This window comes from Stegastes partitus, unplaced genomic scaffold, assembly GCF_000690725.1.
Source record: "Stegastes partitus isolate 25-593 unplaced genomic scaffold, Stegastes_partitus-1.0.2 Scaffold665, whole genome shotgun sequence".
NCBI lineage: Eukaryota > Metazoa > Chordata > Actinopteri > Pomacentridae > Stegastes > Stegastes partitus.
Window position 1 is genome coordinate 70,651 of NW_007578396.1, and position 14,608 is coordinate 85,258.

At 39.9% G+C, this 14,608-nt stretch overlaps 1 protein-coding gene across 1 annotated transcript in view; it reads right to left on the bottom strand.

Moving 5' to 3' along the window:
* Positions 1-1,094: 1,094 nt before the first annotated feature.
* efl1 (elongation factor like GTPase 1) overlaps positions 1,095-14,608 on the bottom strand; it is an 80,953-nt gene continuing 67,439 nt past the window's right edge. The window contains exons 22-23 of the mRNA XM_008290289.1: positions 8,983-9,167; positions 1,095-1,734 (exon numbers count right to left, since the gene is read on the bottom strand). Coding sequence (XP_008288511.1) covers positions 1,546-1,734; positions 8,983-9,167 — 374 coding nt within the window. The 3' untranslated portion in view covers positions 1,095-1,545. The remainder of the gene's footprint in view (positions 1,735-8,982; positions 9,168-14,608) is intronic.

Here is a 14,608-nt window from a genome sequence, read left to right on the forward strand (position 1 = left end):
CGTAGGTGTGAATGTGAGTGTGCTTGGTTGTCTGTCTCTAAGTGTAGCCCTGTGATAGACTGGTGACCTGTCCAGGGTGTCCCCTGCCTTCACCTTAAGTCAGCTGGGATAGATTCCAGCTCCCCCGCGACCCTAATGAGGGTTAAGTGGTGTATAGATAATGGATGGATGGCTACATTGTCAACAAAACCAGGAGTTCACTGTTGCTCGAAAATGTTGACAAACTCATCTCCCTGGCACATAACATGAAGAGAGTGTATGCTAGTGAAATGTCCGTTCTTGTAAGTATATACCACTCTTTTGCACTACCTCCCTTAGAATACAGTTGCATCGACAAAGTAGACCCATTTAGAGAGAGAAAATCACAATATTCGTATGAAGTTTCAATTTTGTGAATAAGTTATAGTACTGTGATGTGAGTCTGTAGGTTTCCCCAGTAAAAAGTTGATTTGTAAGTGGCATAAACAGATGTGTTTGAAACAACTACCGAGGAACAGCACAGATTTGTTTCCTCCAAAGAGCAGACAGAGGACATTACAGGTTTATTTATGGGTTTAGATTTTTCAAATGTTTTTTTTTTTTACCTTAAGTACTTTGACAAGATAGAAAAGATAGAAAAAAAGTGTCGCTAATGTATTATTGAGACTGTATTCATGAAACTATAAATGGAAAACTCAATGATAAACTCTGTGCTTAGATGGCAACTCTGGCTTGGCAGAAAAAAAATCACATTGTGTACGCATTGTTAAAATCAGTTTCAAAACTGTAAAACTACTGATATTCATTTTAATTAATCATTACTTGTAGATAATTGAAAGTATTTATTTGTTGTTCATATAATTAGCTTGAAATTAACTTTTCCAGGAAATTTCTTGATTGGAAAATATTAACAATTTATATAACCATAAACTCAAGATATATACATAAGATTTGCTTTTCTCCAACAATGTTTTTTACACTTGTAAGCAAAAAAACTGAACACTACACGGTATAGTTGACATTTGATGCTTGTGCCATTATCATGTAGTTTGTGATTAAAGTCATATCATACAATACCAAATCTGTAAAACAACGGGAAATAATGTTGACATACAAAAATTTCATCACACTTTATTTAATGGGTCTTTGCTATTGTACATTATCTTAATGCATGAACATATTATACCTTCAGAAGAAAATAAAATATCTGTTAAATAAAGGTAGATAACAGACTTTGTGATACAAATTTGCATACTTAACACATATGCATATTTTGCCCAAATTAATCCAGAGAGCCCAAATACGTGTGAAACGTATTCTTGATACTGAAAGACTGTAATTGCAGGTTGCTGTTGGTAACTGGTAACTTCATGAAGACGTCTTTGAAAACAGAGCAACAGCTGCATTTAGACATGACGACCTTCCCTGTGCTAGCGATTGTGGGTGACACTGATGGAAGAGTCCATGAGGTACAGTAGCTGCCTAGAGTCCTGGATGGATTTCAACAGTGTCTTACAGGTTGACAGTGGGGTTGCTATAGGAGTTATCTTCTATGTGTCTTTCATTCTACTTGTTCTTGCTGAGCGTCCTCTGCTTCTCTGCGTGTTCTACTATCTTCTCTTCCACGTAGAGACCTTTGCGGCGGCGGACAGCGTTCATGTACTTCAGGGCCTGGTTAGCGGAGTCAGCTTTCTCCCCAAAATGGAGGTATTCTTCCTCGGTGGTGGGAACCCAGTATGGATCACTGCTGATCACCTGGGATACAGAGAGGAGAGGAATAGTGACATTCAACATGTGCATGTGATTCCCAAAATAAAATAAAAAATCTGCCATATTGGGGTTCAAAGTGGAAGAGAGTGTGGCACACATGAGAACTTCTCTGGATTAAGGCATTTTCTACTGTCACACACTCCTTATACACAGTAATTATGTGTTTGGCTGTCATTAAAATAAGATTCTAAACATCAAGTAATCAAACATAATTTATATTTGAACCCCACCTTAAAAACCTCAGAGAACATCATATGTACATGTCTGATAATGGAGCTTTATCTATGTACCACTAACAAAGTGAACATTTTGGATATACTGACTCTATATTACCTACACATTGAAATACTTTATATTGATGACTAAGCTGATAATCGAGTACTGTATGAAACAAAGTAAGAAAATCTCTGTGGAAGATGATAGGATTGATATTAATCTAGTATGAGGGTGTAGCTAGCCTAGCTTAGCATAAGGCTTGGAACAGGGAGAATCAGTTGCTACTGACTTTGGTGATCACTGGACTTTTCTTCCAATGCCTCCATGAGGTTGATGTGACTATTTACTTGTTAAATACCACAGACACATTGGCTTGATAGGTACCATGAAGTTTCACTTATTTTGAAAAATATCTTCATTGACTGACCCAGTGTTTCGTACAAATATCCATGTTGAAACATATCAAAAAGTTCTGGATGGACTGTAGGTATATAGCACATTCATGTGCTGCTTACAATGAAATGCTGGTCATCCCTTGACTTTTTCTATCTAGCACTATCATGCAGTCAAATATTCTATTTCACCAACACCGTATCACCGAATCATTCACGACCAAATATCTGCAGAAGGAACCCCACTTCTATCAAGCTGTCCTACTGGTTTGGGCAACATGTTAAACTACGACTGTGAACACAGTAAATATTCAAACTTTAGCATCAGCACATGTGCATTGTTACTTTGAGCATGTTATACACTTGTATTTTAATGGAGTCTTGGTTTTAGTACTTTAATGTTGAAGCATAAATGAAACAAAGAAGACAAAACATATGGATTAGCACTGAAGGAGCTAGCAGACATTTTGTTCTCCTTGGTCAGAGTGCGGCAAACTGTTAACACCTGCTGCCAGGCTGTATGCTAAGCTACGCTGACCATATCCTGCCTCCAGCTCTGCAGCTCCTGCACAAATGTAGTGTCAGTCTAATACTTTTTAAAATTGCAGTTTTCAATAGCGTGAGGTGATATCTTGCCAGTTTTCGTCCGACTAACAGTCCAAAAACCAACTGTAATAATTTTACAACATAAAATAGACAATAGCAGCAAATTATGACAATGAAGGGGAAAGCAGCAAATGTTTGGCATTTTGCTTGATTCATGACAACTGATCTACTGGTCGACTTAATTAACTGCCAGTTAGTTTCTCTGCTCATAGATGGGGACAATTGTGGTGACAGTTGTGGCCCTTTCTGTCACTGAAGTGGATAAACAAAGAATGACTGTCAGGACACACGCACGCACGCACACAGAAAAACTACAGTGGTGGCTCAGAGGCAGTGGGGTCCTGCACATGGTTCTGGTTACACTGGGACAGATGGTAGACAGCAAGCTAGAACAACGGGCGGGTTGCAGGAGACAACGCACACCAGTCATGAGCAGCACATGCTGGAATACAATAGGATCCAGTGGGGGGTGAAGAGGGACAGGGCATCCTGCAACAGTCAGTTTCAGACAGTCCATACAGCAAGACATTCATGTTGCTACACTTGATCGTCTACATAGAAAGGTGACACAAATGGTTGTTCAACAATGACAAAAGAGGGCAGAGACAGAAGTTTGAATCTAGAGTGCTTTCTCACCTCTGCACAGCAGGTCACAAAAGTGGGTGTGAATGCTGGATAGTTATGTTTGGAGAATGGGTTTTACACATGATGGCAATAAGGCAAATAACATGTTAAAAAAAATACACCTACACACAAATTTTTTTTTGGACAACACTGATATTGTTGCTGATGTATACATTGCAACAAAAAAACAAATTTTTTTTTGTTTTTTTTTTCAATTTCAAGACATGTACTGAGTCGCACACTATAACAAAAAATACAACAAATAAACAAAGCTGATGGAAACGACTTTGTTCCAAAACCACCGTAAGCCTCTCCTGCACTTTATTATTATTATCCATCCATCCATCATCTATACATCGCTTAATCCTCAGCTAAAATATTTATTCTAATACAGATAGAAATTGGTATCAAGCTGAAATCAGACTCAAAGTTTAGTAGGTCTGCTGTTGTTGGATGTTAACAATAAGGAGCGTGCACACACACACACACACACACACACACACACACACACACACACACACACACACACACCTTAACTGTACTGTGAGACAGATGCTTTGGCTGATCAATACAACACCTACTCACAATTCTCCACAATGTCTCTAGTTCAACAAAAGTTCCATTCTGATGGAAATCTAATGTAAACGTCCCAACAGGAGTCCCTAACCCTCCCGTTACACAACAATGCAATGCTTAAAATTGGCTCTCTCTGCACATTCATATGTTAATCCAATATCGTAGCCATATCAAATTGCTGTCAGGAGAAATGCTGACATCAGCACGAAGCAGCAGGAGAGTCCTGAAGCTAAGAGGACAGGGGGGACCATGGGGGGTTCAGGACAAACTCCTTGTGAGGAGCATCTGCACATAAATGAAATCGACAGACAACTTTTAATGAGGCTAAGACAATGGCTATGAAACAATGTGCCAACTGTATGTGTGTGTGTGTGTGTGTGTGTGTGTGTGTGTGTGTGTGTGTTTGTGGTCCTGCAAAGATCTAACTGAAGTCTGGCAATAAGAGAACCATGATGGTGGGGCATCTGACTGAGCAGTTTTAAAATATATGTGCCTTCAGAAAAAGGATTGAAAAAGATGTTTAAATTGTTTTGGTCAAATTGTTCAGGTTCCAGCAAATTTAGCCCTTGTGAAGAATATATGACACGAAACACAATCTAGACCAAGAAGTCAGTGTGTGAACAATGCAAGGCTCTCCATTTCTCCAGATTCTGCAAACTCCTAGCTATCTTCCTATTTGTTTCAAGTCTTGCAAATTTCTCATGAAGCTGACAAGAACTTTTGGACATTCATTTAAAGAAGAACTTTGTCGCCGATCTCTGGCTCATGTAGAGATTGCCCAGAGAGCGGAGGCTAACACCCGGCATTGAGATCATAAACAAAGGGGAGGTGAGAGAGGTGGACTAAGGGCTAACCTAATGGCTAACTCTGCATCAGCTATCTCTACTCATCACCGTCCTCATTGTCTTTGGCAAACAAAATAGTTGGACCATTATGTACAAATGGATAACGAACTGCAACCTCAGGGTTTCATGGAAACATTGCTGAACAACAATGTTCCCGATAGCGCCATAGAGGTAGCGACGTACTGCGTTCTCAGGGCAGACAGGACAACACACAACTCCAAAAAGACCAGAGGTGGAGGTCTGTGCATTTATTCACAGATAGAGTTTACATCTACTGTTGTGAAGGCCTTGTATGTCCCCCTGGATCCTAATGCTTAGCTTGCATTAAATTAACTCTTTGCTGCCATTTGCAAAATTGCTATGAAACCCCAGGAGTCGGCCTTTATTGTTGTTTGAGACTTCAACCACTCCAGCCTAAAGACTGTGAACCCAAAATTCCACCAATATGTCTCCTGCCCCACCAGAGAAGACAAGACCCTCAGTCTTCGTCACACTAACGTACCTGGGACATACAGAGTCCATCCTCTTATCTCACATAGGACCACGTCGTATTGCTCCTAATCCCCAGGTACTCACCACTCATCAAACACTTAGAATCATCAGTGATACAGTTGAAGTGTGGACCTAGGTGACTGTCTGCTCGACAGCACTTCTTTCAATACACTCACTCGGGTAAATTTGCCGCTGAAGCCACTGTGGACTGTCAGACAGACAGAGACTCTTGCCACCTCCAGTCTGGACTACATTTACACCAATCTCAGTTGTGTCACCACCCTCAAACAAATTACAACGTTTCCAATCTGAAGTTGCCAACAGTTCTTCCAGAGCAAACCTGACGAGGGGCCACAAGGAGAGCCAAGTACAGCCAAAAGCTAGGAGCAAGGGGTACTTCAAAAACTCTGACCCCCAACGCATGTGGCAGCTTTAGATACTTTAACAGGGACAATAAGGAGGCAGTCATCAAGACTGCACTCCCTGAAGACCACCAGCCCCTACACTCATCCCCATCAATAGGTGTGCTGGACTGAGCAGGATTACTGCACACAACACTGCTGGCCCTGATGGCATTTCTGTACACATTCTCAGGGTCTGCACTGGGCAGCTGACCCACAGACTTTTTCAACCTGTCAATGGCCCAAACAAATTTAACTACATGTTTCAAAACCACCTTCATTGTTCAGTCCACTCCAGCGAGCATGAATGACTCACCCCCATCATCATGAAGTACTATTGAATTTTTTTTGTCTTGAATTTCCCTAAGGGAGGCTGCACGGTGGCTCAGTGGTAAGCACCATTACCTCACAGCGAGGCGTGTAGTCAATAGACTGGTGACCTGTCCAGGGTGTCCCCTGCCTTCGTCTTGAGTCAGCTGGGATAGACTCCAGTTTTGGACTCAGTTACTGCGTCGTTGCAGTTTACAGTAAACGTACCGACTGTGAGAAAGCAGTTATTTACACTAACAGATATTTAACAACCTAGCAGCAGGGTCATTCTAAAAGTATCCCGTCATGGCAGTTTTCTCACTTCATTACAATCGTGTAGTTCATCAGCATGGCTTTAAGTTATATGTAATTAAACAGAAGAAAAAACTATTTAAAATAAAAATGTTAAACATTAATACGTTTAAATCACAGCAAGAATATATTGTTAGACATGTGACTGTACAATAATGGAAAATCATCTCTCCCTCCTTGCTGAAAACTTGACCCATTACCCCAACTGACACTGTCCATATGGCCTGCAGGACGCTGAGACGCGCGTGTGTGGGTGGCTCAAGCCAGCCAAGCGGCAGGTATAATGCTCTAACGCACATGTTGTCTATTGCAGCTTTGATTCCAACTCCCCAGAGGGAAGCGTCTCATTAACCAGACAGCCTCACTGACCTGCAGTCCCACATAACAAGCTCAGTCACACTCCAGCTGTCTGCAAATGTATCTTTATGTATAATGGATTCATGGATTCAGAAAGTTCCTTACAGACTTAATTTAAATTAGTTATATTTAAAATTACATCTTGAAATATATATATAAATGTGTGTGTGTGTACAGTTGTAAAGAAAGGTTTACTACATTTGTAAAGACAATGTGTATCCTATAACTCTTCATTTTCAATGATAGAATCATTAAAAGATGCATTTTGTCGCAAAAAAAACAATCATGCATTTTGTTTCTTTGATAGATTTATAATAGATCTTCTGGGAATATGACTGAATATGGCTGGGTCAAAAATATACAAACAGCAACTTAAATTATCAATGTTGATGATGTAGAAAACTATGTTAATGTAGTTTTCTTGGTGGCATGACCTCCTAATGTCTTGTGAGTGATTACCATAGAGCACAGCTGGTGATTTCTCTGAATCAGTTTAAATAGCGCCTGTTTGCTACTCTCATTAGACTCAGCATCAAACACTTCTCTGGTAAAGTCTAAGGAGCTCTGCGCAGATCTGAAGAAGCAAATCAATTACTTGAACAAGTCAGGAAAGTCACTTGGAGCCATTTTAAAGCAGCTATCGATCACAAAATCAACTGTGCAAACAGTTGTTTTCTAAGTAGAAAGTGCTTGGTACAGCTGTGTCCCTGCCACAGTCAGGAAGAAAAGACAAACTGTCACCTGCTGCTGGGAGACAACTGGTCAACTGGACAAGAGTCAGAAAGTTGGGTATTGGATGCAGTTGAGTGTTCCAATGGGACAATGAGCCAAAACATATCAAAAATGGCAAAAGACATGGCTAAATCAGGCTAGAGCTAAGGTTTTAGGCTAACTCCCCCCAAAGTCCTGATTTAAATGCCGTTGAGAACCTGAGGTCTGTGCCGAAGTAACAAGTCTGTGTCAGAAAGCCTAGCAATTTAGTTTCACTGGACCAATTCTATCAAGAGAAGTGGTCAAATACACAACTATAAGCATTGTGGACGGCAACCAAAGGTGCCTAATTGAGGTGAAAATGGCCAAAGAACACATATTTTTGATCCAGCAGATTTAGTCATATTTCCAAAATATCTACAATAAATTATTAGACTTGTGTGTTTCACTGACTCCCTGATAGAAAATGAGGGGCTATAGGAGTCACTGGAAACTCAAGACAATCATGATGTACATGATCTTTACAAGTGTGCTAAACACTGCATATTTCTAACCCAGCGTGGTGGCTGGTCAACTGACTCGTACAATGTGAGCAAAGATGTGGCAGATTCAATGCGTAGTGTGAGTCAACACATCAAGCATGTTTAATGAAATTGGCACAGTGTCTGCAGCTTTCAGGGCTTACGCTGCTGGTATGCTATACCTGATAGAAAACAACTGGTGTACTACCAAAACAATACGGAAGGAGGTTGCGTTTTAGAATATTTCTACTGGGGTTGAAATTAAGTGGACATAAGCAGACTTCTGACAGCAACTGTTCCACTTACAAGACGTACTTACCTGAGGACATTTCAAACCAAACTGAACAATGTGTAACAGTTTGGACAAGGACGTGTGCTGTTACATTCCCACATGAAATGGTCCACTAGAACTGACCTGAACCTCTTTTACCTCAGTTACCAAAATCCCATAAAGAGTGACCTACAGATGCAGCTGTCTCTGCCACACAACCCTCATCCTGGTCACTGCTGAGATGTCTCTAGTCCACAGTGGTGGAGTGTAGTGGTTGATCTTAGATGTGCCATGTTGTGTCCCACAAAATTGATAATAGAGGGTAAGTAGACCTCTGCAGGCCCCTATAATTCATTCAAATAAAACATGCTGAAAAGAAAGGAGCAGTCTGTGCATGAACTGCTCACATGCATGTTTATACATAAACTGTGCAAGTGGAGATATATATCAATTTTGTCGTGAGTCAATTGTCGAATGAGAACTGCTATTTTACATAATGTTACCAAATACGGATAACATGTACTAGGCAGCTATGGGCTAATGAAGACAAGTTGTGTATAATATAATGGTAATAATAATAATAATAATAAAAATAATCACCTCCCAGTGACTGAAGACCAACTGGGGACTGGCCAATCCACTGGTCCTTTTGCGGATCTCATCGGCAAATCCAAAGCTCTCAGCCACAGGCAGAATGGCCTTGATGATGAACATGTCTGTCCCTTCCTTCATCTCTTCATGGAGGACTCGACCCTCTCGTTTTCCCAGCACACCGTAGACTCGGCCTGATGAAAGACACACAGGGTACACAAGACTCAGGATACTGAGTATACACAGAAGAATACCCAGTCAGATTCTCTGAAGACTGTTTTCAAGAAAAAGAAAGAAAGAATATTCCAGGCACTTACACAAGCTGGAGACTAAGGTACAAAGTACAGCTCTACCGATATAGGAAATTTTTTGTTTGATCATGACATATCAGTTTTTCTGATTTAATGCTACTTTTGTATGAAGCCATAACTGCCATAACCTATGCCGAAAGTTCTTGTTATACCAACTTCAAATTAAGACTATTCGACGTATTCCAAATATAAGGCAGAAAATTTAGATACAATACCATATTTAAATATGAATACATTAAATCAATAAATCTACAAAAAGAGTCGAGACACAAGCATTGCCAGCCTGAGCCTCAGGAGTCTGAGGGCTGACACTAACCGTCATTTAACTGGAGTCACTGTCATGACTGACACAAGCTTGAAAATCAACAATGTTGTGTTAAAAACCATACAGGACAAGTCGTAAGACACCAGCCTCCACTATGCTTGTATCTCTGCATTGGACCTTCCACTGTCTCCCAATATGCCCCTTGACCTAGTCAGAAAAGTCTGGTTTAACATCCAGCTATGTTGGCATCTTTCATCCAGTGATCCACACAAAGATAACCTAAGAGGTTGTATGTTTCTCAGGCCCAAGGATCTGCTGTGTCTGGTTGCCAGTTTTAAGATATATATATTCCCAAACATCCCTCAGGTGCCAAATCTTTCTACCTCCACCCAAAATGCACAGTAGCTTCCATGGCCACTGACATGCTTCTTTATCAGCTACTAAAGACAGGACAATATAATAAATTAGATTTAAAAATAAATAATGTTTCCCTCTGTCCCCAAGTATCCCTATCATTCTACCTTTCAAGTGGCTCTTTTACAGGACCACACAAATCACAGCCTCTGGAGCACCGCTGTAGGTTGGCTCTTGGTAACCAGCCCAAAGTCGTGTCACATTATGTTGGTGACACACCAGTGATGGCACGCCAGCCTGTGGCCTTACTGGGCTCCGTCACTGTGGGACAGATGTAAATGGAGCCACATCTTGTCATCAAGCAGTGCCATTTATTGTCATTTCCCAGCTGCACTTGGCTGCATTTCTATCAGATTTAAATGGACATGTAAAATGTAATTGTCAATAAGACAGCTGCTGTGACAAAGGTTCTGCTGCTATGGGTCTGTGTGTTGTCTGAGGCAATATGACTATTAAGCCAGGTTTTCCTGATTTATATGATTTCCATTGGCACCAGCCTGTGGAACTTAATAAATTGTTGACATGCACCATTTTTTAGGGATTTTTCATAGGAGTTTTGTTATACACAGTTTTTTTCACTGTATGTTCTCTAGTCAGACAAACAAAATGGATTTGTGACGGCAGGTGGACAATGAAGATCCTGCTCACTTTATTTTACTCAAAGCCAGACAAAACTTGAAAAAAAGAGTAAAGCTTGATTTTGCATGATCTGCCTGTTCTAACTAAACAGTTTGACAAGCTCAATACTGTAAGACGAAAAGCACAACACATCCAGTCAGCCTGCTAAAAATATTACTCGCAGCAACCTATAAGACTAAATGTTGCAAGAGTCCTGGAAATGATTCCGTTAATACAAGACATTTGAAGTAAATGGAAAAACAAACAAACAAAAAAAACCCCAACTGAATATATCAGTTACGATACTGTGCCAGTGCCCTATGTTATGAACACCACAGGATGGTGACTGTAACCTGGGGGCATGAGAGCTGGACAGGTTAGCAGTCTCACACGGGGCTGACATACAACCCACACACACACCTACAGACAATTTAGAAATACCAACTTACTTATCAAGCACGTCTTTAGACTGTGGGAGGAAACTGGAGCAGCCAGAAAAAATCTACACAGTCACAGGGAGAACATGCAAACTGACCAGCTGGTCAAATCCAGAACCTTGTGCTGTGAGGTGACAGTTGGAACTACTATGGCCTATCATTTGTTTGTGAAAATCTTGAAATTGATTTTGGGAAAATGACATGACTGGATGGCTGGCAAGTGTTGTTGTCAAACATGCTGTCAAATTATATGTAATGGATGTCAACAGTATGCAGTGCTTTTGGCTTTGAAGCTTGCTAGCATAATGTTAACTTTCTGGCTCATAGCTGAGTCAAAGGGTTTCATAAGTTGTGTAAAATGGGAAAAAAAAATTCCTGTTGCCAAGTACTGTCTAGGGCTCGCTCTATTCAGAAGAGCAGTGAGCAATGTGTCCATTGCATTAGAACCTTATGGGATAATGATGACCAGGTAGTAGTCTCCCCCTCAGGCCAACGAAAACAGAGTTGTGTCTTGTTAACAAACCTTTCAAGTGCAAAACGCATGACAATATAAATCATTGGTCTTAACAAGTGACCATGGTGTAAATGGGATAATGCTCTTTGACGTCCCATAATCAGGACTCCATGGTCTCTGGCATCCAAGTGGTCCATTAAGTCCTGATATTGGACACAATCAGGCATTTTTAAAAATTTATTTAAAGAATTTTCGTTTTCTATTAAGGCCAACGGAATGGTCTTCATGTGGATATGCATGAATCACAGTAATGGATTCACTTTCTACCTTACGATAAAACGCTAACAAAAAATAAATAAAATAAAACGAACGAGACAAAACTACAGTTATTTGATATTGTTCAACAACAACTCACTCAATGAGTCGGAGCCTTTAAAGTTCTTTTAAAGGTTGTAGTTGAGTGCTCTTAAAATAATCAGCATTTTATCCTGAGGAAAACAATAAGGTGCTCAGTTTTATTGTCTAATGCTCACTATTGCTCATGTTAAAACAATGAGTGGGTTACTTTTCAGTTATTTACACAGACATGAGGGACTCAAATTTAATGGATCATAGTTGAATGAACCATCAAATGTACATTTTCAATGAACGAAAAGTAAAGTTAGAAATTAATACACCACAGTAAAGTACCTCATCCAAATGGACACAGGTTAGAATCAGCATAAGCAGAGGTATTTGTTCTTCTCAAACAGTCGCAGCCAAAAGCAAAACACTTTTTTTTTTAAAAACTATTTTTCAGTTAATGCCTCACCTCATCACCTCGCTCTGATTCAACTGACAAAGCAATTCTTTGTGTAACAAGCTGCTGTGGCTATTAAAAAAAAGCCTAAAGATATTGTTTACGAACACGTTAAATGCTATTTCAAGCCTAATTTTCAACTTAATGACTTTCAGAGGACAACAATTTAGAGTGTGTTGTGGAACATTAGTTAATACTGAGGTCTGCTGGCTCGCTTGTTGCTCTCATGCTGAAATTACCAACTGTGACATTTTCAGGACATCTTGCCCCTAAAAATGAGGGTGTTGTGTGTGTGTGTGTGTGTGTGTGTGTGTGTGTGTGTGTGTGTGGGGGGGGGGGGGGGGGGGGGGGGGGGTTGTAAAGTCATATGACAGTGCTAGTTTATTACAACAATTAGTTGGGCTTTTTCAACAGAATTTATGCTCATATTAGTAGGGCCTTAGGATGTGGAAAAATGCAATGGGTAGATACAACTCATTGAATCTGTTCACCAACAGAACTGCCTTTAAGACCTAATTCCCACCTGCAATTCATGTTTGTCTCTTGAGTCACAAGTTATACATGTTTTTGCAGGCATAAGTACTCACAGAGAACATCATATTGCATTGCAGAATCCCAACATATTATTTAAACCAAATGTCATTGGACTTTTTCAAGGCTATGGAGCCCTTGTCCATTCTACCTCAAACTCAGTGGGTTGGTTATTTGCACTACCTCTTAATATGTATGTATGTATATATCTACATTTGCACTGCTTATTATTATTATTGTTATTATTGTTATTGTTGTTATTATTACTACTATTATATATTTATTTATCCCTATCTTTTATATATATATGTATCTTTTCTATGCACCCCCCATTCAGACGCCTATTCTCATATTCTGTTTGCACTATTTTCTTTTGTTTGCACTATTTCTTATATTTATATGTACATTTTTTTCTGTCTCATATGTGTGTATCTCTGTGTTAATCCTGCTAACAACAGCGTGAATTTCTCCACTGTGAGATAAATAAAGGCATATCTTATCTAACCCTATCTTATCTTATACTGCTGGGGACCAAAGGAAGTGCAGGAATGAGAAGTTGTGGGTCCTCAGCCTGGCCTTCAGCTGCCTGTGGAGCCTATGTTTCTCCTTATAAAAGGAAAATGTTTGATGTTATGTGATTCTGATTACCGACATTAATTACCTGAAAGTAGTGACATGTTTGCACCCATCTATCACTACTTTTTTGAGGCAAATTATTGAAGGTACAGGTCGACTTCAACTTATTTTCTACATGTAAACCTGTCATCTTTATTGCAGTAAGTGTGGAGTAATAGTAAGACTCAAACAGTAAGTTGAAGGGAAGGGGTCAAAAAGGTTCAATATCCTGAGAAGTAAATTCAAGCACAGGATAGGTCAGGCAGCTGCACTTCTGCCTTATCAGTAAGATCACCTAAAGCTCATGCATCCAGTCCAAAGCATTAGTATTCATGTGAAAGAAGTCTGAGCGGACACGCTGACTCAGCATATCCACCATCCAACATGTTTGTATGAAGAAAATCCATCAGCTGAAGGAGCAGGTCTTTGTTTTCCTCCACTCTTTTGTTTTCATAAATGCAGCAATTTTGTCACTGACGTCCAGGATGATTGTGTAAAACTCTTGAATTGACTTTTCTTTCTTTTTTTCTCCAATTGTGTGTGGCTTCGTGGTTTTTGTAATTCGTTGAGCCATCCAAGAATATATCTTCTGGATTTTTACTTAACTGTTAACTGTTTGACTTAACTGTTTTAAGGTTATAAATTGGCATTTTTCTGAGAGATGAATTCTTCACCCTTCCATTTATGTCTTTGGACTTACATCTCTGTGTGCTATCAGATGGTGCTTTAGAGCTTAACTGGCCTCATGGCTTTGTTTGCCTGCAACCTATTACAGATCAGACATTGTGGTCTCACTTTACTGCTTTCACTGATGTCAGTTTGGCAGATTTGAGTCTTTTGTCACTTGATGATGACAACACTGGGTTAAGGATGTTGTTTTTTTTTAATTGTGAGCAACATTCAGATAGCTAGTCAGCTTTGATAGTAATCATGATGTTGACTGGCAGAAGTTGTAGCAACAGTGATGTGATACAACATAGCAGCTCAAAGCCTGCATGAGGGACAAACTACTGGTTGGCTGTTACATCGCAAGTCGGGACAGTTCTTTCAATTCCGAATCAGTTTTTGTATTCTTTTTGTAGACTTCCTGGCATGGTGTCAAAGCACACTAAGGGTCTGTGGACCATACTTTGAGAACCCCTTGTCTCAAAGGGATGACATGTGAATGACATCTATACCACCTGACAATAA